This window comes from Labrus mixtus, chromosome 20 (assembly GCF_963584025.1).
Source record: "Labrus mixtus chromosome 20, fLabMix1.1, whole genome shotgun sequence".
Classification (NCBI taxonomy): domain Eukaryota; kingdom Metazoa; phylum Chordata; class Actinopteri; order Labriformes; family Labridae; genus Labrus; species Labrus mixtus.
The window spans coordinates 6,300,147-6,323,414 of NC_083631.1; the positions used below are offsets into that span (position 1 = coordinate 6,300,147).

Genomic DNA, 23,268 nt, shown 5'->3' on the forward strand with positions numbered 1-23,268 from the left:
AAATGATAAAGTTTTAATCCAGAGACTGAAACCTTTTTCTTACAGAGACTTTGTGTAAAAGTTTTGTTTGGTCTGTGCTCTGATGACAGATGCAATCACATCTGCAACGCTCCTTGTTACATCATAAGAGTCATGTTTTAAATATTCAGTTTCCCATTATTGCAAGAAAAAAGTACCACTTTATGAACATTTTCCTAATCTCTATTCACTCTTTAGCATTTAGTTGATTCTTGTAAAAATCACAACATATAAACATGTTTTCTTACAGAGAATCTTTGCCAACATATCAAAAGTATTTTGGTGTAAGCAACACTATGAAAAGACATTGAAAACCATCACAACTTGCAGGTATATATTTCTATTTTAATGGAGACTCTGTTCAGTTCATGTGGCCGTCTGATGAAGAAAACAGAGCTCATGAAGAGTGCATAAAAATCTAAATTTCATGAGCTGCCCTCTGTGCTCTTCTTGATAGGTGTTGTTGTAAAGCCTTAAATGGACCTACACCCTATTTCCCATCATATGCTGCATAATCTGTTTCTTTATAAGGAGAATGGGATTCAGAGCTCAAATGTCCTACAAGCTTATTTTGGCCCGTTTCCTTCTGCCGCCACTCTTTTCCTCAGAATCAGATTCTTATGATAATAGGAAATCCCTTCCATAAAATGAAATACAAAATCCCCTAAAACAGTGAAATCTCTGAGAAGACTGAGTTTTCTTTTGCGTGTTGTGGCCCCTGCATCACAGCCCAGGAAGACAAATGGACAGATGTGAGGCCCCTTAAGCTCGGGGATCCTCCCCCTCGGCCCCTCCCAGAAGAGGAGAACAATTAATTGACTTTTAAAGAAACTGCTTTCTTAGCCTATTCCACACTTCTCCTTGGCTGAGCAGAGCTCACAAATTGGTGTGTTGAACTTTTTATGAGGACTAAATAGCTGCCAATGAAAGTGTAAATGACTGTGAGCTGAATGGGGCCCGCACAATGACCCCGCAGCGACAAGGCCTCTGGCAGACATAATGACCATTGTCACGGCTGCTGTCATCTAGAAACCATCAGGGCTCATGAATTTAGGGGGCGAGAGGAGGGGCCATCCCTGCTTAAACTCTCACTCAGGGAATACTCTGGGTTTGTGTTTTCTGCTCTATTCTTGTCATGTCTCAGATTTCTCACTCAGGCTCTTCTTTGTATGCATGTGTTAACTCTCATTTTAGTTCAAACTTCATCACTAAAAAGAACCATAAACAGGTGATATATCTCAGCAATTAAAACCGTTATCTGTTCATGCAATACTGCTTCTAGTGTATTTCATGCCTAACTAATTTAAAGATTAATTATAAAGTTTACAAATGCAAAGCTATCCTAAAGCTCCTGTGAGAAAAGTTTGTCTTGTGTCATGGCATACACTGTAGGTTCCCCGTAGCCCTATGACGACAAAGAAGCCTAAGCATGTAGCTTGATGTGCACCTCCTCAAAAATGTCAAAACAACACAACCTCAAGCTCTGTGATTGGACTTCTGGGTAGCATATTTCTGGCATCAGACGCCATGGTTTTTTCTGTACAAGCAGAGAACGAGGCGATATAACAAGCATCGAAATCGCACCGCAGAACAGCGTTTGTCGGCAGAGTTTTGCAGAGTTTTGTGGACACAAGTGCACAACTATGGAGTGCTCACGATGGTGTATATGCCACCCTGGCAAAGCTAAGGCGTAGATTCAATGAAGTAGTATAACCCATGCTTCATCCCTTTGACAGATCTGATAGAAAACTTCATCCTGCTTTCTTTAAAAAGGCAAACATATCACTCCTTATGAATATTTGCAATGTAGAATGAAACAAAAGGCTGTTTCTTCAGGGAACTGTAATTTGTCTCGTCACCTACGGCGGTCACAGGCATGAGAAATGACTATATATAAAAATACTCAACATTGTCATTGATGGTAATGTTTGCTTTTGGAGTTCCTAAAGAGGCATCACTTTTACTTTTTGTTTCATAAACAGCTAAAAACTTCCTCACAGTGACTTTAAGTTCAATCTTTAATATTGATATTTATTACAAAAAAGCTTTTTCTTTGTGTACCCTGAAGTGCCTGTGTGTAAGACATGGTTAAAGGTTGCAATAGATTTACTTTTGACAAATTTCACAAAAAAAACAAGCTTTGCAAAACATTTCTTCTTCTGACAGAAGCCCAGTTTGAAGTCTCCTCCCTCAGTATTGTCCCTAGGGGCCACCATGTCAAATTTCCAAGCAAAATATAGCCTCTCTGCAGGCTTTTGACTGAGCACAATCCACATCTCTGGGAATTCCAGCAGGCTCTCATGGGGAACGAAGCCAGGAGGGCTCGGCCCTGGAGCCGCTGCGTGGTGCACCGGCAGGAGTCCACCCAGACTGGGGGGTAATTGGTTTATCCCACCGCCTGGCCTGCTTTCCCATGTGGGCCACTGCTGCGGGGAGGCCCGGGTGTACAATATGGAAACAGCATGATACCCTCCAGAGCCGAGCAGGCATTCAGTGCTGCGGCTATAGAGAGCAGGCCCAGGGTAGCACCAACACAATGCTGAGGCAGAGGACTCTCCTGGATCTGAAAAGGTTGCCATTTGGTCTCCTTTTACAAGTGTGCAGCATTTGTGGTTGAGAATCTGAAGTAATTGAATTTTAGCTTGAGCTCTATTATAAATCTTCCTCTCACTCCAAAAGGTAACGAGATAGACTTTTTTCTATTTTAATTTGTATCAATGGTGTCGCTCATGCACCTGCTGCACCTGGTTGGAACCAAGAAGGTTCCCCTAAAGTTTTGACAAATGACTATAAGAGGTCAAAACAAAGCAGTGAAACGAAACAGAATTTATTCCTCTAAACTAGGCAGGAAAAGTTATATTACATGATGTATCTTGAAGAGAAACGTCAATATTTATTTAGAAAACAATAATAATAATGTATTTAGGTACCGCTAGATAACAACACTTTTCTTCTTTGTTACCTTAATAGAATATAAAAAGGGACGTTATCTACACACAAGATTATTTATCAGGAGAAAACAACATCAGAAGTTAACTTTGAAGGTCTCCAAAATGTGATTCTAGTTTATTGACCAAACATGATTTCAGCCTTCAAGATCACCGTCATGACAATCTGAGAGGATTGACATCTCTTTGTTTGTTATCCATTGTATTTATTTATTGTCCATTCTTATGTATGCTGATTGCTGGCTGTATGTATGTATTTTGCTGCTGACTGCAAAACAAATTGCCCTTTCGCAGGGATAATAAAGACAACCCTGAAATATGTTGGCAACATTATCAAAATTAGGGGCGGCAGTAGCTCAGACTGTAGGGACTTGGGTTGGGAACAGGAGGGTCACCGGTTCAAATCCCGCACCAAATTACGGAAGTTGTTCTGGTAACAGATCCTGTTCATGTGTGTGATTCGGACATATGTGTGTGTGAGAAGCATGTCTCTCAATAACAGAGTGTAAAACCAGATTTTGCCTCAGGGCTCAAAGTATTTCCAAAAAATTAAAAGTAAAGTAAGAGGAAACAAATATTTGTTTTGTGTTTCTGATAGTAGGCTGATTATCTCCTTACCTCTGCATAACAAAGCTCGTCTTCTGAAGACAACTTAACAACATTTTTATGACCCTGAGAAAAAAAATAAACAAAAATAACAGCGTGCATTTTAAAGAGGAGCAGCGGCACAAATCAGTGTCTCATCCTCGGCAAACAACCGGTCTACTTTTTCTCTTTTCTCTCGAAGGGCCTCTCCGTACTGAGCCACAACAAGGAATAATAATAATAATAAATAACATCTCAGTGAACAAAACAAGGGCTTCAAATTGTAACTATGAAACGATAATCTCAGGATTTATTTTCAAACACAGGATCTCACTTCAGAATGATTCGCATCTTCTTGTCTCCGAGGAGAAGTCTGCAACAAAAGAGGAAACAGTTTGTGAATTATTCTGCAAGAAGTTATCTTTATAATCAATACAATCCTTCCAAACAGGGTTAAATAAAGTATTCTTTAGAGTGTTACGTTTTTTTAAGTCTTTATGTGTGTTGTTTAATTGCACCTACCGAACCAGTGCAGCTGCTATGACGCCCCCTGCGATGGGCCCCACCCAGTAGATCCAGTGATACGTCCAGTAGTTGCTCACCACAGCTGGACCGAAGGCTCTGGCGGGGTTCATACAGGTGCCAGAAACATCTCCACTGATGGACAGACAGACATGACAAGAATAATTGTACCCTTATTTTTGCATTATAATTTGGATAATCGTCTGAATATGAATATTTCTGTCTTGTGTTCTGCACTGGTACAAACTGTGTGATAAAGGGTTGTCATGATACCAGACCTTTAACTTTGATACGATTCTAATCAAAATCAAACAACATCAAAACTTGTTTCGATACTACAGAAGAAGAAAAGCCCTGGCACCCAATATTTGGCAGTTTCTTGTTTTTAATTACCAAAAAGTACAGAGAAACTCCTGCACACTGTCCACAAATACTTTGGCACAGTGCTCTCTCTCTCTTTTACTTGACAGAGCTTTGAATTTGAGATATAAGTGATGATCACATTTTTTTATGAAGCATCTGCACTTTTGGATACTTTCGATTAGCGCTGGGAGTATTTGGGTGTTTGAAGATTCCATTTCGATTCTTGGGGTCACGATTCGATTGAGAATCTATTTTTCGATTAAAAAAGATTCTGGATTCATGATTTAAAAAAAAGTCTATTTATAAATTAGTACATACTTCAGGATCTACTCCAGTCATCTGTGAGACCGGATGAATTTCTTGTTGCTCTATTTGGTATTCCACTGAGTTAAAGTGCCTTAGTGCTTAGCAGGGAGTGAATGATTAGCCCAAAAGAACAATAATCGATTTCTGGAAGTTATGAATCTATTTAAAATCTCAGAAGATAAGAATCTTGATTTTTACAAAAATTGTTTTTTTTCCCCCACCTCTACTATTGATCATTCAAATAATGGAGATTGTCTCGTTTACAGCTAAAAAATGCTAACAAGATGTTATATTTCAAAATAATTCACCTTAACAATCCTGTAAAATACCATCAGTGCAATTCTAAAGGACATAACTACATTATTTTACTGCAGAATTTCATTCAAATCGTAATACTAATACTGCAGCACTTTATTGCAGAAATAAACTTCCCTAACCTTTCCGTAGATTAATTTTCCTTCTCCATACTCACCCGGCTAAAATGGTAAGTATAACTGTGCCTCCCACCATGAACGGCACCATGGGGTTTTTGGTTTTGGCGTTGAAGGCCCCCAGCAGCAGCACCATGGTGATCAGGCAGGTCATGGCGACCTCGCCAAACAGAGCGCCTCCAATTTCAGTGTCTGGCTGCAGAACAGCGAACGCAGCACCGTGGGCTTTGATGAAGTTCTCCCTCAAGGTCATCACCTGTTGGCATCATAGGAGTCATCTGAACATTCACATTACACACAGGCTAAAATAAACATGTTTTTTTTAATGACAGCAGAATGAGAAAGGTTCACCTTTGCCATGGCAGCTCCAAGCACCCCTCCAAGCAACTGACATGCAAGGTATGGAGCCACCATGTTCAACTGCATCCCTCCGCACAGATAGATGGCCAGGGTGAAGGCCGGGTTGAAATGAGAACCACTGGAATTAAAACACAAAAGAGGAAACTTATTCTGCAGGTTTGATTTATGGCACACGTTTTACATTCAAACTATTTATTTTTGAAAGGAGAAAAAAAAAAAGGAAAAATTATCCTCACCTGATCTCAGCCATGCACGCCACCAGGGCAGCCACAGCCAGACCGTGCACGAGAGCAGGCTGAAGCCTCCCTGTAGACTCCACGTTCTCTATGACCGACACACACCCGATAAACACAAAGAAAGTAGTCCCCACCAGCTCGCCTAGACACGGCTGAAACACCCTGTCGAATCTGTTAGTAGGTTTGGCTAGAGGTGGCTTGACGTCCGAAGACATAAGAGACGCCCCGACTTCCCCCATCTCCATCTTCTCGTCAGCCATGAGCCTTCAGTGAGAGGCGACGATGAGACACCGAGTGTGCTCTCCTGAAGTGTGCACATGCATATCTCTGTGCCAGCTAATCACACGGACTTTGGCGTGTGAGGTTAAGAGAGCGGATGGAGCTGTTCCACTGACATATCATTGACTCACTGACCCTTTTTCTCGTTAAACCAAAATAGTTTGCTCATCACACGCCTCCTCGCTGCAGGAGTGAACCTGCAGAGGTTAATATTTCTCCTGAGAAGTTGTACCATGATCTGTTTAAATATCAGCTACGTTTTGTCAATGATTGGAACGTTATAATTTACCATGGAGCTATACAAACACAGTTTCAGAACGACTTTCCATGGCGGGCTGAAAACAGGATAAGACAAGATCTATTGTGAGAAAATGTTGAGATTTCTGGCTTATTGTGCAGGAAATTGGTTTAAAAAACACTAATATAGCTATGAATGAAAATATGACGTGGCTTGTTTCACTTTCCTGATGTTGATGTAGATCCAGTAAGGCCTTCAGCAGTGCTAAAGTCTATTTTTTTTTCTTAAATGGTAAAAATGGCTTGCGACAAAACCAGAATTTTAAACGATATCAATACCTGTTTCAATACCACAGCAACAAAATTAGAGGTCCTCCTAGGCACCCATTATTTGGGAATTTCTGCTTTTCAATTACTAAAAATAGCAAGCAAACACCTGAACACTTTCTAGGCCGCACAAATACAACGGAAACATTACGGTACCAAAATGTTTCCAGTGTTTTTCTGAAAGTTAAGACAGTGTGTAGGAGTCTGCCTGCAATGTTTGATGGCTTTATTCATTTTCCTACACACCTATCTAAAGTACCGTAGTTTTTTAAGGTTTCTGTACTTTTCGATACTATCAAGCATGCGGTATCGAAAAGTATTGAAGTATCGAAAACATTTACAACCTTAATAGAGTCAAGCCAGAACACAGACTTGCTAAATTTGTACTGTGCACTATAGTGAGGATGGTTTTCATTCAGAAAAAGACGACATATTAAACTGTATAAATTCACGATATAGCAGAGATCACTTACCAACCGACCATTCACCACAAGATGAACACACAAATGAAAAATCTTGAAATAGAAGCTCATTTTCATATAGTATGGTGCAAAGCTTGCAAACACTCTGCACACTCTACAGGACAGAAAACACAAAAGTTAAGTGTAATTAAAGTATCCTGTTCCTTTGGGTCATCCGTTTATATCAATAGGATGAATTCAAAAAGCTTACAGTTACCTGACATTTAAGTTTGAATGCCAGGATTTAAGAGCGCAAACCCATTTTAAATTTCAAGATTTGAGTCATCCTGACACATTAAAAGGAGCTCTATGACAGCAGTCTGCATGCAATTGAGTTTGATCGAGGAGTTTGATCGTTAAAGGCTGAATAGATATTCAGAAAACAATAATAATAATAATAATTCTTTATCCACAGAAGATATATTCCCTTAAAAGCTGTATTCAGATGACTTGATTTGCTGCTTGCACACTACAGACATGAAACTGTACAACTAGTTGTTCTTTAACATCAACAAAGGGGTTAAAGTACCTTGAGTGTTATCCATTGTGTGAACAGTCAGCGCAGTTCTCCCTCCATTCATTCGCTCATAAAATCATTATTAGCTTGAATAGGACATGACATAAGCATGTTCATAGGTCAATGACATTGCTGCTGTTCAGATAGGAATGCCATTACCAGCTACACATAATTGACCCTCATAATATACCAGTAGGTATTAACAGGCTGATAAGGTTGCTGAGCCCTATTTCTGAAAGGCATGGAGGATTCATTTCAGTAATTATGAGCGTTTATATCCTGAACACTACACAGCCCACTGAGTGATTCACTACACCTGTGATTTAGGAAGACAACAATACAAATAAATAAATTAACACTTTGACTGTATGCTAATTGCTGGCTACACAAATCTCTAAAGGGAATGTGTCACAAACATAGACTGTCAATATTATGCAACACAGTGTTTCTGCTAGTTTTACCACTTACAGACGTTTTCCTTCCTTCATTCACTTTAAATTATAAGAAAATATACTTCAGGATTAACGGAATTAATGCGTTTCTTTTAAAGTATTTTTACCTGATGGTTAAATTAATTGAAAGAAAGAAATGAACCACTGTTTGTTTTCAGAGGCTGCTTATGTCATGACGCGCAGCAGCCACTAGATGGCAGCAGATCACACCAGTTACTACCTGGATTAACAGCGCAGGTACACTCCATTGAAGCCAACAAAACGCAAACAAAATACACATATTGGTCACTCAATAGCACTGTTAACATTTCATGTACTACCTGTCGGAAAGTTGTCGGCAGCGGCCTCTTCTTGCCCCCGTTCTGGACACCTGTATCAGCCTTCAAGTCGTCATAAGCCACGGTGAACTTTCTCCTCCTCTGCATTGGGTGCTAGCTGACTGTTTATGTTGTCACCTCTACAGCTGACCACGGCATCGTCGACGGTAACATTTGTTTGAAAATACATTTGTTATTTTAAATAATGTTGCATCATTAACCGAACAAGTTTATTCTCGTTGACATTATCGGCTTCACACTTTGCTGTTTCTGTCATTTGTTAACGTTACATTTGTATTCCCATTCATCTCCGCTTCTTCCATATTGTTTTGAATTTTACATTTCCCGCTTTACCTGTGACATGTGACGTCATCTGGACGGATCGATTTAAAGAGTTTGGAGGGGGTGTTGGTCAGTACCAACGCAGACCTTTCAGCACACCTTTCATGTCTTTTTTTAGTTAACTTAATTTGTTTATTCTTTTGAAATGTATGCACCCAGACAGACATTTTCTTTTAATTTAAAGTATTTATTTTTATTTGATATATTTATCATTGTGCCTTTGTGTCAGCTATTATCATATATTTGTGTCATATTATCCGTACTGGTGAATTTGCATCCACCCAGTCTTAATTTGTATTTATTTAGGGAAGTTGTTGTGTTTGTTTAATTTGTAGCCAACTCTAAAGTAAAGCATAAAAATAGCCTATATGTAGCCGGTCGACATTTAAGGAAATAATAAATCCCCCACAGATGGTTTGTTCTAAAACCAGGCGGGCCGATACCGGCAGGTACAGCGCCCCCCTCCTCCACACCCACGTTACTGAGGGCGGTGGCTCACTGAAGGGTTTATGTGAACCCTGCGACTCTCCAGATTTGCTTGATTATCCAATACTACCAGGACCAGTGCAACAAAAAAATATCTCAAATTAAAAATGAAATAAAAGGTTTCAACTGCGAGCTGATCATTTTGTTCATTCTTTATTAGCATTTAAACTACTTTAATGTTATTTAATTATTTATTTCTCATTATGTTTTGGTGAAGTGTAATCGCTTTATTAGCCTATTAGTTCTTTGTCATGTTTTTCTTACTTGCCTTTAAAGTCCACCTGTGTAGGCCTATTGACTTTTTTTTATCCTGACAAGAGAAACTACTTGAACCTGTTAACTCCGAGTACTAAACACCTTACCGTGTCTATTAAAACAGAAACCTACTTTTTATAGCCAAATAAAACATATACGAATGTGACTTTGCCATGACCATGACAGAACAATAGCTGAGTCAATGCTTTTTCTTTCTTTCTCTTTTTTTTTGTCTAACTGAAGTATCACATGTCAGCACTGAGCCGTGCAGCGTACAGTAGGGGAGTAAAGGCACTTCCTTCTTCCTACCTCACTGGTTGCTCACAGACCAGTCAGTTTAGTAGGAAGTCAGATTTTCGTGACAATGAGGAGCCAGAGCCTCGTCGAGGACTTCTCCAGCTGACGCCTCTGTGTTGTTTCACACTGCAGGCAGATGTCAGCGGCTTTAAACCATCAAACTCTTCAGTTTTACTGCGTTAAAGTGCTCTGAGCTCAGCCCCTTTATTCGGCCACAATGGCTGCGACGTAGCGCAACTTTTGGATCCAGTGTGGATGAACGAGAGCGCAGCAAACTTTGACTGACTTTGAGGGGACACAGAGGAGGAAGAAACATGAAGAAACAGTTTAATCGTATGAGGCAACTGGCCAACCAGACGGTCGGAAGGTGAGTGTCGATTTGAACAACATATTGTTGGAACACATGTAGATACAATGATCTGGCGCGGTGGTTGCTTTTAATGATTAGACAATATCTAGTGCTTATCTTTTCCATTGTCATCCGTCTGCTGAACACGGGCTGGGTCGCGTTTATGTCTTTTAAATAACATAGTCTATAGTTTTCTAAGTGCACTAAACTTTCCTGCATGTCACGTTAACATTTGCCTTCTGTCTGTTTGGAGACTTCCTCTGTGTCTGCACAAGTCTGTGACTTACTTAATCATGATACAGCTTCTGTTTTATTATCGATTCATCGTTTCGTCAATGAAATGTAAGAAAATAGTCGATAGGCTATGTCAGTGGTTCCCAAAGTGGGGCGTGTGTAGGGGGGAGGGGATTTAAACTAGTATATTTTACCCATTATTGTAAAAAAAAAAAAATATATATATATATATAGAAAAGGTTGTTCAGTTTCAAATAAAACCATATCATGAAGTGAAATCAAATGAAGTTAATGTGTAAAAATACTTTGAGTTAAGTTTTGCACATGACAGTAACAATGTAGGTGTCTGCTGCTCTTTACACTTTGTGTATGTTTAAGTCTATTCATGGAGTTTTCTTGTATTCTGCTGCTAGCCTCTTTTACAATAAATACATCAATTATTTTGTATTGCTACTGTTTTGATTGGCCCATTAGTGTGTATATGTGGCAGTGCCTTACATTATATTTAACCACCTCCAGGGACAGTATGGGGGTCCCCAGTCTCTGGCATCCTTATTTTTGGGGCCGCAGGCTGAAAAGTTTGGGAACCGCTGGGCTAAATGACCAACAAATTTTCCTTGAACCACAACTGACAACATGCAATGTCTTTATTCCTCCGACCTTCCCTCTTAAGTTCAATAATAATCATTTATTAAAGGCATAACATGAAAGAGCAGCAAATTCTGAAAATTCAAATGCAGAAAAAAACAATAAAATATACAGAATTTGTCACCATCTTTAAGCAACTGACTTATTGTTTGGGCTGAGGTTAGTTTAATGAAGCCCTATATCTCTCAGTGTGCCTGAAGACAGAATTCAGGGCTTGAAGAACCACTTTGAAGATCATATTTAAGATTTAGACTACTTCTAGTTTTGCAGCTGTTTCCTTGCACGTGCACACAAACACACACTTCCTGATGTGTGGTGGTGAAGGCAGTTAACTTCTCCCCCATTACGCACACACACACACACACACACACACACACACACAAACACAATATCTCCCATCTCCTTCCCATCCTCTCCCTTCATCTCTGTCCCCACAGGGGGGTTCCAGCCCTGTTCTCTATCATCACTGTTGAGACAACATGTTCAGTTTTTTTTTTTTTTACAGTAATGTTGTCCGCAGATGATGCTCCCCTCGTAACGTTCCTCCAAAATGACTTTCCAACCAGTGAAACCCTGAAGCCGCTGGATTCCTCCACACATTCCTCCATATGTTGTGTAAGAGCAGTAAAACCCAACAGAGCAGAATGACAGCTTGCTCACTGACAGGCAGCAGTGTTTTTGAATACAGACTGGATGGAGTTTAAAATCCCTCCGGTGCCTTATTCCCACTGTATGACTAAAACAAGGTGGGAGTTGTGACTTTGGATGAATAAACGGTTCAGCATTGTTTTTCATATAAGGAGAGCTGAAGTGAAACTGTGCAGTTAAGGGTCACTGCACACAATTAAACAAAGGTTGAGATGTATTTACATTAATTTACTCTAATTTGATTTACTAATGGAATCATTCAAAATCTAAAACACAACTTTATGATCAAAGTTCTGACAATATTGTAAACGTGAATGCAGATTGTTTTTCTTTTGATCAATTCAAAGGTTTCCATATAAGGTTGTCATTGCACTAGAGTTTTAAACTTCATTATGGTACTAGCAAAAATAAAATAATCTCAATACCTGTTTAGATAGGACAGCAAGAAAACAAGAAGCTCAATGCGCTCAATATTGGGTCATTTCTTGTATCCAATTATTGAATTGCAGACAGACCTCTGCAAGTTTGATCAATTGCAAAAAATCAGCGTTTAATGTTTTAGTGCGATTTAGACAGTGTGCAGGAGTTTGCTTTAATTTCTCTTCTATACACCTGTCTCTTTACAGAGACTGTAGTCCTCGACGCCAGTGTCCCGGGTTTGAATCCGACCTGTGGCTATACTCTCCCGAATGACATTCCTCACTCTCTCCCCGATTTCCAATGCTATCCACTGTCCCATCTCCCCAATAAACGCACAATATGCACAAACAAAATAATATGCATAAAAAAAAAGACTGGAGATTGTATGGTTTTAAACACGTGGTATCAAAAAGTATTGAAGTCTCCAAAATTTGACAACATATTTCTCATGAAATAGTTTTTGAGCTTAAAAAAGAGAAATATTTTCTCCTCCTCCTTTCACATTTAGGACTCCGTTTATTTGTTATCATGAACTTTGAAGTCATATGCTCCCACACAAAAAAAGGACAAATTAAAAAGAACCCTCACTGACTGAAAATGGATGACCTCTACAGCACTTTATTGACATGTAATCTGTTTCACTCTGATCTCAGCGAGAGTTGTTTTGGTTCTCTCTTTGGCACAGGAAGAGCCCGGCATGGAGGTTGTTGTTTTTTTGTGGAGTAAGCATTTCCACAGTTGTTGATGGGGACACAGTGGAGGGCTGGGGACGTCATGCATGGCACTGAGGGGCGTTTTTACAGAAGAGGAAGCCACTTAGATTTACATGTGATTAATAAGGGGGAAGCAGCTTGATTTAGTTGCAGTGTGGTGAAATCTTGCAGGGTTGCAGTGTTTGTGAGTCATTGCATACCACTGGAGCACTTTGCAGAGATAATCTTACACAGAAAAGTCTTAATGAAACTTCCATTAATCACATAAAAACATTGGAAACAAACGATCTTTGTGTGTGTCTGCGTTAGAGTTAAAATGTCTTTTACACAGTTCAGCACACAGTTTCTGCACTCTCCCGTCTCTCTTTGTTGCTTTGCTCCAAGTCTTCTGTCGAGGTCTGGGTTCCAGCATTGTGGGAGTTTATTTTGAGGACAATAGCTGAGCCGAGCTGTGCTCCAGTCAAATCAATGCTAATTCAATATTGATAGGAATCTAAACATTCTCCCTCAGAGTGAAGCCTAATGTGTAATGGGATCATATGGATCAGTGTGAAGGCATTCAGGCTGCAGATCGTATTTCATGCAACGTTTCCCTACAGAAATGTTACCAATGTTTCTGTGTATTTTAGAACGTGTGCCGGAGTTTGTCTGCAGTTTCTTCAGATTCAGATTCAGATATTTTTTTTGTCCCACAAGGAGAAATGTATTTTTCTGCAGGAGCACACAGAAGACAAGAAACACAAGGACAACATCACCGCAAAAAAAGAAAAAAAAAATACGATTATGAAGGGATTGAATCAGAAACACATCAAGCCCTGAAACATTCTTAAAACAGACAAATAACACAACACACCAGCTGCTGGTCGCCACAAGAGGAGCGCTTCATTCCTTCCTGAATCTGAGTATGAATCAAGGCGGTGTCTTTTTTTTCCAAACCAACAGTTCAGAATTAAATTATATTCCGATTATTTTCTTCACAATTGAGAGACTTAAACCAGTTCGCTTTTGCCTTGTTTGGCTTTAAAATGTACTTTGAAAGGTTATTCTAGGATCTAAATTATTGCAGATGACCCCTCTACACACTCTGTACCCTGTCATTGAGGATTTCATTTCATCATGTTTCGCCTTTACTTATTCTAGTTGCCAACTGAACAGCACTGATAATGCTTAACTAAAAAACAAAAAATGTGGCTTTCTGCTGGGGATGTTTCACTTTAACGTTGAGGATATTTCTGGCATAGTGAGGTAAGCCTGTCTCTGTAGGGTGTTACTTACACTACTATTAGGTAATAGCGGAGTGTGGGTGAGGGTTAATTGATCCCTGTGAGGATCTATAGTGTGGGCCTGCTCTGGAAGAGGTCTCCTGGGAAGTGTGTAGATGTAATCCGTGTGTGCGTTGGTGTACTTGTGAGATATCGACAGGCTGACTGATGAGCTCGCCTGCAGATCCAAACCGAGAATTAAAGCACAAATGACCTAAAACATGTGATATGAGAGGTTGAGGTAAATGAGGCCTCACAAACGCTTACTGTATCTTGTTTTCTTGGAGTTTTTTTTGGCAATTCTTCAACTTGCCTCTTTGCGACTCCCTCCTCCCCTCAAATGCACACACCTTCGCCCTGTTGCCATAACAAACAAGGCGGAGATGACACAACAGGAAGTGTGTGTTCCAGCAGAGTGCAGGAATCCGGCAGGTTCTATCGTGGAAAACAGCCTCAGGGCTTGTCTGTTTGCACACACATGTTAAGAACTTGTGCACTCACGGTGACCAGGGATTGATGCACCCTGATACATTTTCACATTATGAGCTGGTGTATCACAAGAAAAAAATTTTGGATTCTTATTCTGTACACTTTGTGACTTTGCTACAGACGCAGACTGCAGACAGGTTGGGCTGGATCAACTGTTTTGCTTTTTTTTTTGGATGGTTGAAATACGACAATATGTGTACAGTATTTTATTATTTATACAGAAGAGTGTGACATGTCAAAATATTCCACTTGGTTAAGGCCACTGTTAATACCTCTGAAGACAGAACAGAGGGGGGATCACCTCGTCCCCCCATTACACCTCCGCAACATTCATATTGAAGGCAAATCGTCACAAGGATGTAAATATCGCACCCTGAACACTGCAGGGCTGCCAGGGGAGAGCTGCTCTCCAGTGCCGGGAGAAGAGAGCCTATGTAAGAGGTTTTAATGGCTTATAGAGTCTTGAAGCCGTCTCGTGAAATTCTTAGTTTCATATCGGGAAACTATCGTGTGATTTGCAGAACAAGATGTTTAGCTCCCTTGCATCAGATTCATCCAGGGATTACTCCAACATACGTTTACCTCACGGGCTGAAACTTTACCCATGTTCAGTTTGCACATCCAGCATTGTAACACTAAAGGTGTGTCTCTTAGCTCACATCCTCAGAATACACACTATTGCACTAATGTTTATGGTTTTGTGTCGTATCTCTGTATGTTGAAAGTGGGTTTCTCTATGACTGTGTATTTGATTTCTCCACATGTTGTCAGTATTGACCTTTTGACTTTACGTTTGTTTCAGGGCAGAGAAAACTGAAGTGCTGAGTGATGACCTCCTACAGGTGAATATGACTTTTTTTCTCTAAAATTCTTTGCAATCTTCATCTTTCAGGGGGGCTTCATACACACACTGTATCTCTCTCTCTCATTAACTGGCATACAAACAGGTCTGAGTGATGTGGAGATGTCTGGACAGTCTTTGCATACATGACTCTGTGCACTTTGCTTCAAACTATACAATGCAACTGAACAGTAACTTCCACCACATTTTCATTTCACAACATTTACGTTAGAATTAAAGGAGCGTTAAGGAACTACGAAATTGTTAATTTTTATTTGGAAGAAAAAACAAAATTTCCTCAAATGAAAGACGGTATTTGCAGCACTATGTCATGAACAGTTTCAGTTATTTTTCTACTAACAATGGGTGTTACTGTAGTTCCTGTTCACCACTTTATTCTCACAATTTGAAACTCCAATACTCTGGTTTTAGAAGATGCTCTTTGAGAAGCCATTTCTGGAGTAAATACTGACTCGAATGAGTTTACCTCATAGACTCTGTTAAAGCTATCAGACCTTTGCAGATGTTCGATGCCAAGTCTCAATGCAGTTTTTTTTAACTACAACTGCTGCCTGCATTAAAACACAACCAGAGACTCTTTCATTCAGTAATGACTCGCCAACCTCATGGTTTTCCATTTAGGGCGAATCCTGGCAATGTTCTGCTATCTTCAAATCATACTGGGTGTACACTCTTACAGTGTGTTTGTGTGTGTTCGTGTGTGTGTGTGTGATGGGGGATGGGGGTACTCTGCAAGTGAAGCTATGAGATCACTGCGAGAAAAAAGGAGAAATACAAGAGAGACTAAAAAAGCCCGAGCGTGTTAACAGAAGAAGCTTTTGTGGAAGGAAACATGAGGGTGAAGTTTAAAGCGCTCACTCAATCACACTCATAGTTTTATGACATGCAGGGGTGAACTATGATCCCAGTGTGGTTTGCACACACGCAGAAACACACAATAACACAACAGTTTGTGTTAAGCAAGATGATCATTTCTGATTGAAAGAGAGGAAATCTTGAGATCAAAAACGTTTCTGTTTATCATTATACGACGCTCATAGTTATATTTAGTTGTATATATAATAAATGCTGGCAAAACCCCAGCATACAACCTGACCCAGCCCTGCCAGCAAACACTTTCTCTGCTCTTTGGTCCTGAACGACAGGAGCTTTGTGCAGCGTTTGACATTCCTTTAGCTCCAGCTCTCAATGAGGAATGTGATTGTCAGGCGTTCATGGTGGAAGTGGCTTTTTGGCGTGTTAACAACAACTTGAGCTCGATGTTGTCTGTCAGAATCCGTGGTGTAGCCTTTGTCACTTTTCAGATATTCAACCTGATTAGAGTCATCTCTATAAAATGTGCAGCTGACCATGGAGCAGAGAGTCTGTTTTTTTTAATGTAATGACCCTTTTCGCTGGGAAAGTTTTCCCCTTTTTCCAACATAAGGAGAGAAAGAATAGTTTTTCCTTCCCCCCTCCCCACATCCCCCTTTCTGAACCCGAAATTTGACACTATGATTTCCATGGTGTGGTAGTATTTTTTTCCTCTGTTTTTCCACAGTGCTTTGCTTTGGTTGAGGCATGTTTCTTGTTCTGACACGTCCTGCCTCAGCGGGAGAGTTGAGGAGGCTCACAGGCTGGATTACACTGCACAGGGGAGGGAGTCAGGCTGGACCTGGTCCCATACAGTGTCTCAGTATTTGAGTACAACTTAGGATACATAATGGACTGTTATAGAACTTAACAGTGTGGTTCCAGAAGTAAAAATCCCTTCTATTTTCTCCATAGGAGATTTGATTATTATGTTGACTTGGTTCAAGGATTAAAAATACTGATATGAAGATTTTCTACAACGTCAATGAAGAACCAGAGCCACCAAAGAAGAGCTCTATTGTTGTGGAGCCTGAAGTGTAATCATATCTTAAACTGTATGCTAAGCAGGTATCTGACAGCTAGCCAACTGGTGAGATAAATAAAGAACAGCACGGTCAGTTTTTGTTGTTGTTGAGAACAATAGCTTGGTTATGTTGCGATTAATATAAGATAATTGCAAGAGCCAGCACCTGCTTTCCTTAGCGTAGCATAGCAAGCTAAGCAGAAAGAGCTTGCATTCCCAAAGTCTAAAGTCTGCTAATTAAAGGGCTACATCTCTAAATATTTCATACAAAACAACAACATTATCAATTTCCCTGCTGGTTGCTTTCTCTTCAAGCAGTTTTGCAAGGTCACTAATTGGTGCATTCACACCTGAAATGTTTGGTCCGTTTGAGACTAACACTGCTGAACTTTGTTGGATTGTTTGTTAAGTTTGGGGTGTTGGGGTGTGAGCGCTCAAATGAACTCTGGTGCAGACCAAAGAACTGAACTCTGGTCCGCTTGAAAACGGGGCTCTCTGTTCGCTTCCAGGAGCACCAGAGTTTGGTCCGCTGTAGGTGAGAAGGTGATCAGAACAAAACAAGGAAAGTGAACCGTTGTCACTACCCAGAGTTGCGTAAATGAAACCTAGGTCTTTTTGAAGGTGGGAACTAAGGGCCATGAGGTAGGTTATATAACTTATCAGTAGAGCATAAAGGCATAATTGGGATAAGAGATAAGGGGTCTCTTCACTTAATGCTCATCCTTTCATTAGTGCACAAGTGCCTTGTTACTCTTTATTTTAGTGCCTAAAGGTCCCTGATAGGGTACTGGTACTCTTGAAAGTAAACAGACTTTAATGAAGACCTCGGTGGAAACGCAGAACAGACTGCGCTGGAGGGATCATTTTTAATCTCTCATATATAAACTCCAAGGACTAAAAATCTTGGGTACTTTTGCTGGAAAAACAATTATACAGTCTGTGGGATAATGTACTGATTAATAAGTCACTATAGTACACAGGTTTTCTCCTTCAGACAGGGTTTTCAGTCTTTATGCTAAGCTAAGCTAAGCTAACCAAAGGTAACACTACAGGCTACTCCACATTTAACAGAGTCATGACAATGTTACTCAACTTCTCAACAAAGTCTGGAACAAACATACACATATTTTCCATCCGTAATACGCTCATACGCATACTTTCCCTTCAAACAAACAAACAGGACTGTGAGGACAATTGTTGCACTTGAATCCCGTTTCTGTGGCGTCATCGGCTATCCAGACAGTTAGCCATCCTGCCAACAAGGTCAGCCAGTCAGTCTGTCAGTGAACCAGCTCTACAGTCAGCCAAAGCAGCAGCTAAGAGCCAGAAAACAAAACTGAATCCACCCACCGGGTTCCTCTATGACTCACTAAGCATTCCACATTTTCTGCTGTGGCAGGTCAGAGGTCGAGCTCGCTCTGCTCACTGTTTTCATTGCCGCCTGGAGAAAAAAAAAGCCAGTTACTTGTAAACCTTTGGACAGCTTCATAACTGGAGAGGCAGGGAGGGGATAGTATCTGATCTGTTAATTGTTGAAGTGTGAATGTGCTTGTCTGTGTGTGGGATCTGGGAGGTTTTCTAGTTTTCTTTTTTCAGCTCTATGACTTGAGTTTGTCAGGGTGTTTCTGTGTGTATAAGTCTGTTTCCTTAATTTAGTTTCTCTCCACAAGGTCAGATCTCTTCTTGTGAGCACAGCAAAGTTACTGAATGAGATATACAACTTTATAATTAAAAGTATAATATGCTACTTTCAGAGTAGATGTCACACTTAAGCACCAGTCTCTCAGACCAAAACAAACTGCACCTCTTCCCCCTCTTCCCAAACCCCTCCCTCAGTGTTACGACCAAGGGAAGCCATTTTTGGACTGATCTCTATTCTGATATGCGGCCCAAAGTTGAACTGTTTTTTTTTTTCTTCAGGAAATGTTGGGAGCAGATAGTGGGGGATGATATGCAAACGCATGGCTGCTGCAACACTAACTATAGAATCTTTACGCAGGGGGCTTGGCATAACCACTAGGCTATCCATGGGGCGGTTCTTATTTCTTTGAACTATTTTACACCAAACAAAGTATTTCCTTTGGTTTGAAAATTTAGTTGGTTCTCCCTGAATTGCACCCTTGAGAAGAAACTCTGCCTGTGTGCCTCTTCAAACAGCCTGGTGGCAGGGCTAACCAGATGAAGGGGTTCATGTGAGGGAAAAAACACCAATGAGACACATTTGATGCTCTGAGTAAACTCAAATATCTTAAATGAAGCCCCGCCCCATCTATGTCAACACAGAACTTAAGAAAAACCAACCCAAAGGGAGTATTAAAGAAGGTTGGCACATAGGGAGTATAAAACATGGACATGGTCTCTGTGACATCAGCCATTGGTTTTTGAAGCAGAGTTTTGAAGCCCAACAATGGCAGTTATCATATTGGAAATGCTTTTTGAAACTACCATTCAGAGAATCTAGAAAGAGGCAAAGAGGTGGAGCTGAGGCGGGCCTTAAGTGGACTCAAGTGGACTCTAGAGGAACTGATATTTCATTGCACTCTGCATTGGCTTCAATGTCAACACTCAAGGTCACCGATAGGTTGTAGGAGTATTTTTAACTGTGGAATCCAGGCCCGTCATACCGCCCATGCTGCACTCACTCAGACTTCTTTCTTGCCTTCTTGGCAATGATCATTTTGACGTCTGGATCCACCAAATAGAGCTAGACTGTCATGCATTAATCCGATCTGGGGATCAGCTGAATGGTGAGCAAATCAATTGGATCCATGCGAGGAAGCCGGTTCCAGCTGTGGTTTGGCATGGAGCAAACAGCTGCAGGAAGAGGGAAGAGGCAAAAAGTATGTGTCTGTGTGTGGGTGAGGTAGAGATCGCAAGCATGGCATAGCGAGAACAGCAAATTAGCGAGGTTAAAAGTAAAGGAAGGGGCGAGAGAGCAAGATGAGGATCAGACAGCAAATGATGTCGTGACACGGCTGGATGTTTACACTGACACAGGAAGAGGAAGTGAATAAATGACAGACGGACGGTTGGGTGCAGAATCAGCAGCTTTCAATCACATTTATGAACTTATTTAAAGTTTGCATGGATAATTATAAACGCTTCACCTTGTAGAGGACCTCTTATTTATGGGAATACTGCAGAGAATGTTCCCAGTAAAGAATATGATAATGATGAATACATTTCTTTTGCCACAGTTTGGTTTAGCAGACCACATAGATTTGTTTGGATTAAAGTTGCTTTGAGGAACTCTCAGTATGTGTCCATTGTGGACAATAAACCACTTTGCTGATTTTGTCCTGTACATGTGTAAGTCATGTTTCTGACAAAAAATCTCATCCTTCTTTATTTTGAATGTCTAACGTTCAACTCATAATAAGTTTTGGCTTTAAAACTCTACAAAGGCTGTTCATGCAGACTTCTGTTATCCCCTCATCTTGACATCCAGCCTACAGGAGGGGTGAGACTGACATATAAAATACCAATAACTAAATAATGATCTTTCCTTCCTGCCTGGTTTGCTTTTGTAGCTCACATAAAGGCCTCAGTATTAAAGGTCCCATATTCTGCTTTTTCTGGTTTTATATGCCCTTTAGTGTGTTTTCCAAGTGTCCTGTGCATGTTTAGGAACATCTATGTGCAAAAATTCAAAGTCTGCGGAAACGCGGCTTCTCCTACGTCCTCCTGTTAGCTGTAGTATTAGCTGCATGTAACGCTCGGTTCTAGCCCCCCTCGATAAAAATTTGTCAGTGCGGCGTCATTGTCAGTGTGAGATCACTGATCTAAGCCCATTGGCTCGTTGTGGCAAGCCCTGCAGCTCATGTTGAAATTTCCAAGAAGCGTGCTGAGCAACTGACCAATAACGACAGAGCGGATAGGCAGACCAATCAGAGCAGACTTGGCCCACGTGGGGTCTAACAGTGTGGGCTCAGCAGAGCGTAGCTGACGGACTCGGAGTGTAGAGGGAGCAAGGAGGAGCAGTACATGAAAACAGACACTTTTTTCGGACTTTATCTATTGTGAACGTACAAAAGTAGGTACATAGATTAAATATACGAACCCCAAAAAGGGCATAATATGGGCTCTTTAATATCAGTCTGTTTCATTACCAGCTGAAAGTCCTCACAGGAGTGTTCAGCTCTGAAAACTTCTCCTCAGCCTCTTGTCTTCACTTCTTTTCAGTTACATGTGGATATCCAGAGGCGGGCACTTGAAACTTGACACTCTTCACAGTTACATTATTACCACATGGTCATGAAGACTCTTACTGAAGGTGCATTCAAGGACACCCTGTCAGTGTAAGATCAAAGAAGTCTATGCTCAGCTTAAATAAGGCCCTCTGGTCTGTGTGGTTGGGGCTTGTTTGCACTTTTCTCAAAGGTTCATGTAATTAAAAGTCAAGGGCCGCTTAATGCTCTTAAGCTGCTATGTTCACAGGGGGTTTCTCAGCAATGACACCACTTCATATTTATTTTCTATATTCCCCGCAAAGGGGGGCCCAATGGCGTTTAGCATTTAATGTATTCAATGTTCGCAGAAACACTGAGCACAGGTTTAATAGATAGTTAGGAGAGAGAAGGTTTGACTGACGCTTCTCTGATTCAAGTCCAAAGGAAGAGAGTCATTATGAAAGGCACAGCATGCTTTAGAAAACAGGCTGTGAAAGACTTTCTGTTCAAGTGTTCAAACATGAAAAACCAGTAGAAGAGCTTCACATGATGTACAGCTGTTCGATCAGACCACCTTCTGTCACAATGATTATTCTGTTCTCATTGATAATAACTCTCTGCACAGAGTTTTTTACATGTGAGAAAAGAAGATGCCTCCCTTGCTCTCAGTAAAGACCCCGATCATCAATCAGCCGGTGTTTGTCGTAACGCTGCAGGCTGCAGAGCAGAGCTCCACAAACATGATGTCATCCTCCATCATCTTCCAATAACAGGAGCAGGATGGGGAGTTCACAGATGGATGTGTTAAAGAGCAGCTTCTGTGTTTGATTAGTTACTCCCACCTGGGTTGTTTTTGTCTAACAGGAACGAGTTATCTGTTATTTCACAGGGCGACATGTTTCCGTCACCCTGGCCTTCTTTTGTGCGTTTGTGTTTTCATGACATCTTCTGTCTTTTCTGCTCACACAGATCGAGAGGCGGATGGAGCTGGTGCGCTTGGTGTCGCACAACACGCACAAGAGGCTGGTGTCGTGTCTGCAGGGTCAGCTGGGCACAGACACAGATAAGAGACATGTAAGAAGCACTCCATTACTGTGATTTATCTGCAGCCGAGTTGGCATAACATTTTCTTTTGACTTCCTAGTGGGGTTGCTTTTCACGATTTTCAACACTATGATACTTTGTTGATACCACGTGTTTTAAAACGATACAGTCTCTGAGATTTTTGTGAGTGCTAGGATCAAGAAGTTGTGAAACTTAAAAAAAACGACATTGTCTTCATAAGACATGTGCCAAGAAGTGAAATGAATCCATCAAATACTGCAGACAAATTCCTGCACACTTCCTAAATTACACAAAAACATTGGCAATGTTTCAGTTCCAAAAGAAAGACAGTGTGCAGGAGTTTGCCTGCATTTTTTGATAACTGAAATCAAGAAATGACCCAACATTGGGTGCCTAGAACCTCTTATTTTTGTTGTGCTGGGACCTAAATAGGTGTCCATATAGTTTCATGTTTAACAGTATCTAACAAAGCTTTAAATTCTGGTATTGTCAAAACCCTAATTTCTCGGGTTACACAAATTTAGACTACATTTGTAGATTTTTTATTTTGCTTTCAGAGTCCCTCAGAGAGATGCTAGTTTATTGTGACTCTGAGTAACTGTGAAACCCTTGTCAGTATTAGCAGGGAGCTGCTATCTTGTGCTAGGAACACGTAGCATCTCCAGTTATGTAACACACTGATATGACAGAGACTCAGGAGGAAAATATTCAGCACTGGCCTCGTGCCAGCTTCACTCTCACTGAATAACAGAACTGCCCCTGCCTTTAAATCACCCACAATGAGACTGACAAAA

The 23,268-nt window shown here is 40.7% G+C and overlaps 2 protein-coding genes and 1 long non-coding RNA gene across 6 annotated transcripts in view; 1 reads left to right on the plus strand and 2 right to left on the minus strand.

Moving 5' to 3' along the window:
• Positions 1-3,832: 3,832 nt before the first annotated feature.
• On the minus strand, positions 3,833-8,341 carry aqp8b (aquaporin 8b). The gene is made up of 5 exons (XM_061065453.1): positions 5,770-8,341; positions 5,525-5,651; positions 5,215-5,429; positions 4,074-4,208; positions 3,833-3,924 (listed from the first exon to the last, which is right to left on the minus strand). The coding sequence occupies exons 1-5, from the start codon at positions 6,027-6,029 to the stop codon at positions 3,882-3,884; spliced, it is 780 nt and encodes a 259-aa protein (XP_060921436.1). The 5' UTR covers positions 6,030-8,341; the 3' UTR covers positions 3,833-3,881.
• Positions 8,342-9,724: 1,383 nt separating this feature from the next.
• Positions 9,725-23,268, plus strand: part of arhgap17b (Rho GTPase activating protein 17b) — a 25,219-nt gene continuing 11,675 nt past the window's right edge. For 3 of the 4 annotated variants that reach the window (XM_061065405.1, XM_061065406.1, XM_061065407.1), the window contains exons 1-3: positions 9,725-10,106; positions 15,305-15,344; positions 22,379-22,483. In XM_061065405.1, the coding sequence (XP_060921388.1) occupies positions 10,054-10,106; positions 15,305-15,344; positions 22,379-22,483 (198 nt within the window). In that variant the 5' untranslated portion in view covers positions 9,725-10,053. The remainder of the gene's footprint in view (positions 10,107-15,304; positions 15,345-22,378; positions 22,484-23,268) is intronic. The other variant, XM_061065408.1, reaches the window with a different exon arrangement.
• Positions 18,083-22,382, minus strand: LOC132995473 (uncharacterized). The gene is made up of 2 exons (XR_009677021.1): positions 22,252-22,382; positions 18,083-18,681 (listed from the first exon to the last, which is right to left on the minus strand). It is a non-coding gene; the product is annotated as an uncharacterized LOC132995473 (long non-coding RNA).

Coding starts and splice junctions, on each gene's coding strand:
- aqp8b (XM_061065453.1), bottom strand. CDS start 6,029: ATGGCTGACGAGAAGATGGAGATGGGGGAAGTCGGGGCGTCTCTTATG. Junction 5,652..5,769: donor GCGTGCATGGCTGAGATCAG/GTGAGGATAATT, acceptor TTTTAATTCCAG/TGGTTCTCATTTCAACCCGG. Junction 4,209..5,214: donor ATACTTACCATTTTAGCCGG/GTGAGTATGGAG, acceptor TCTGTCCATCAG/TGGAGATGTTTCTGGCACCT.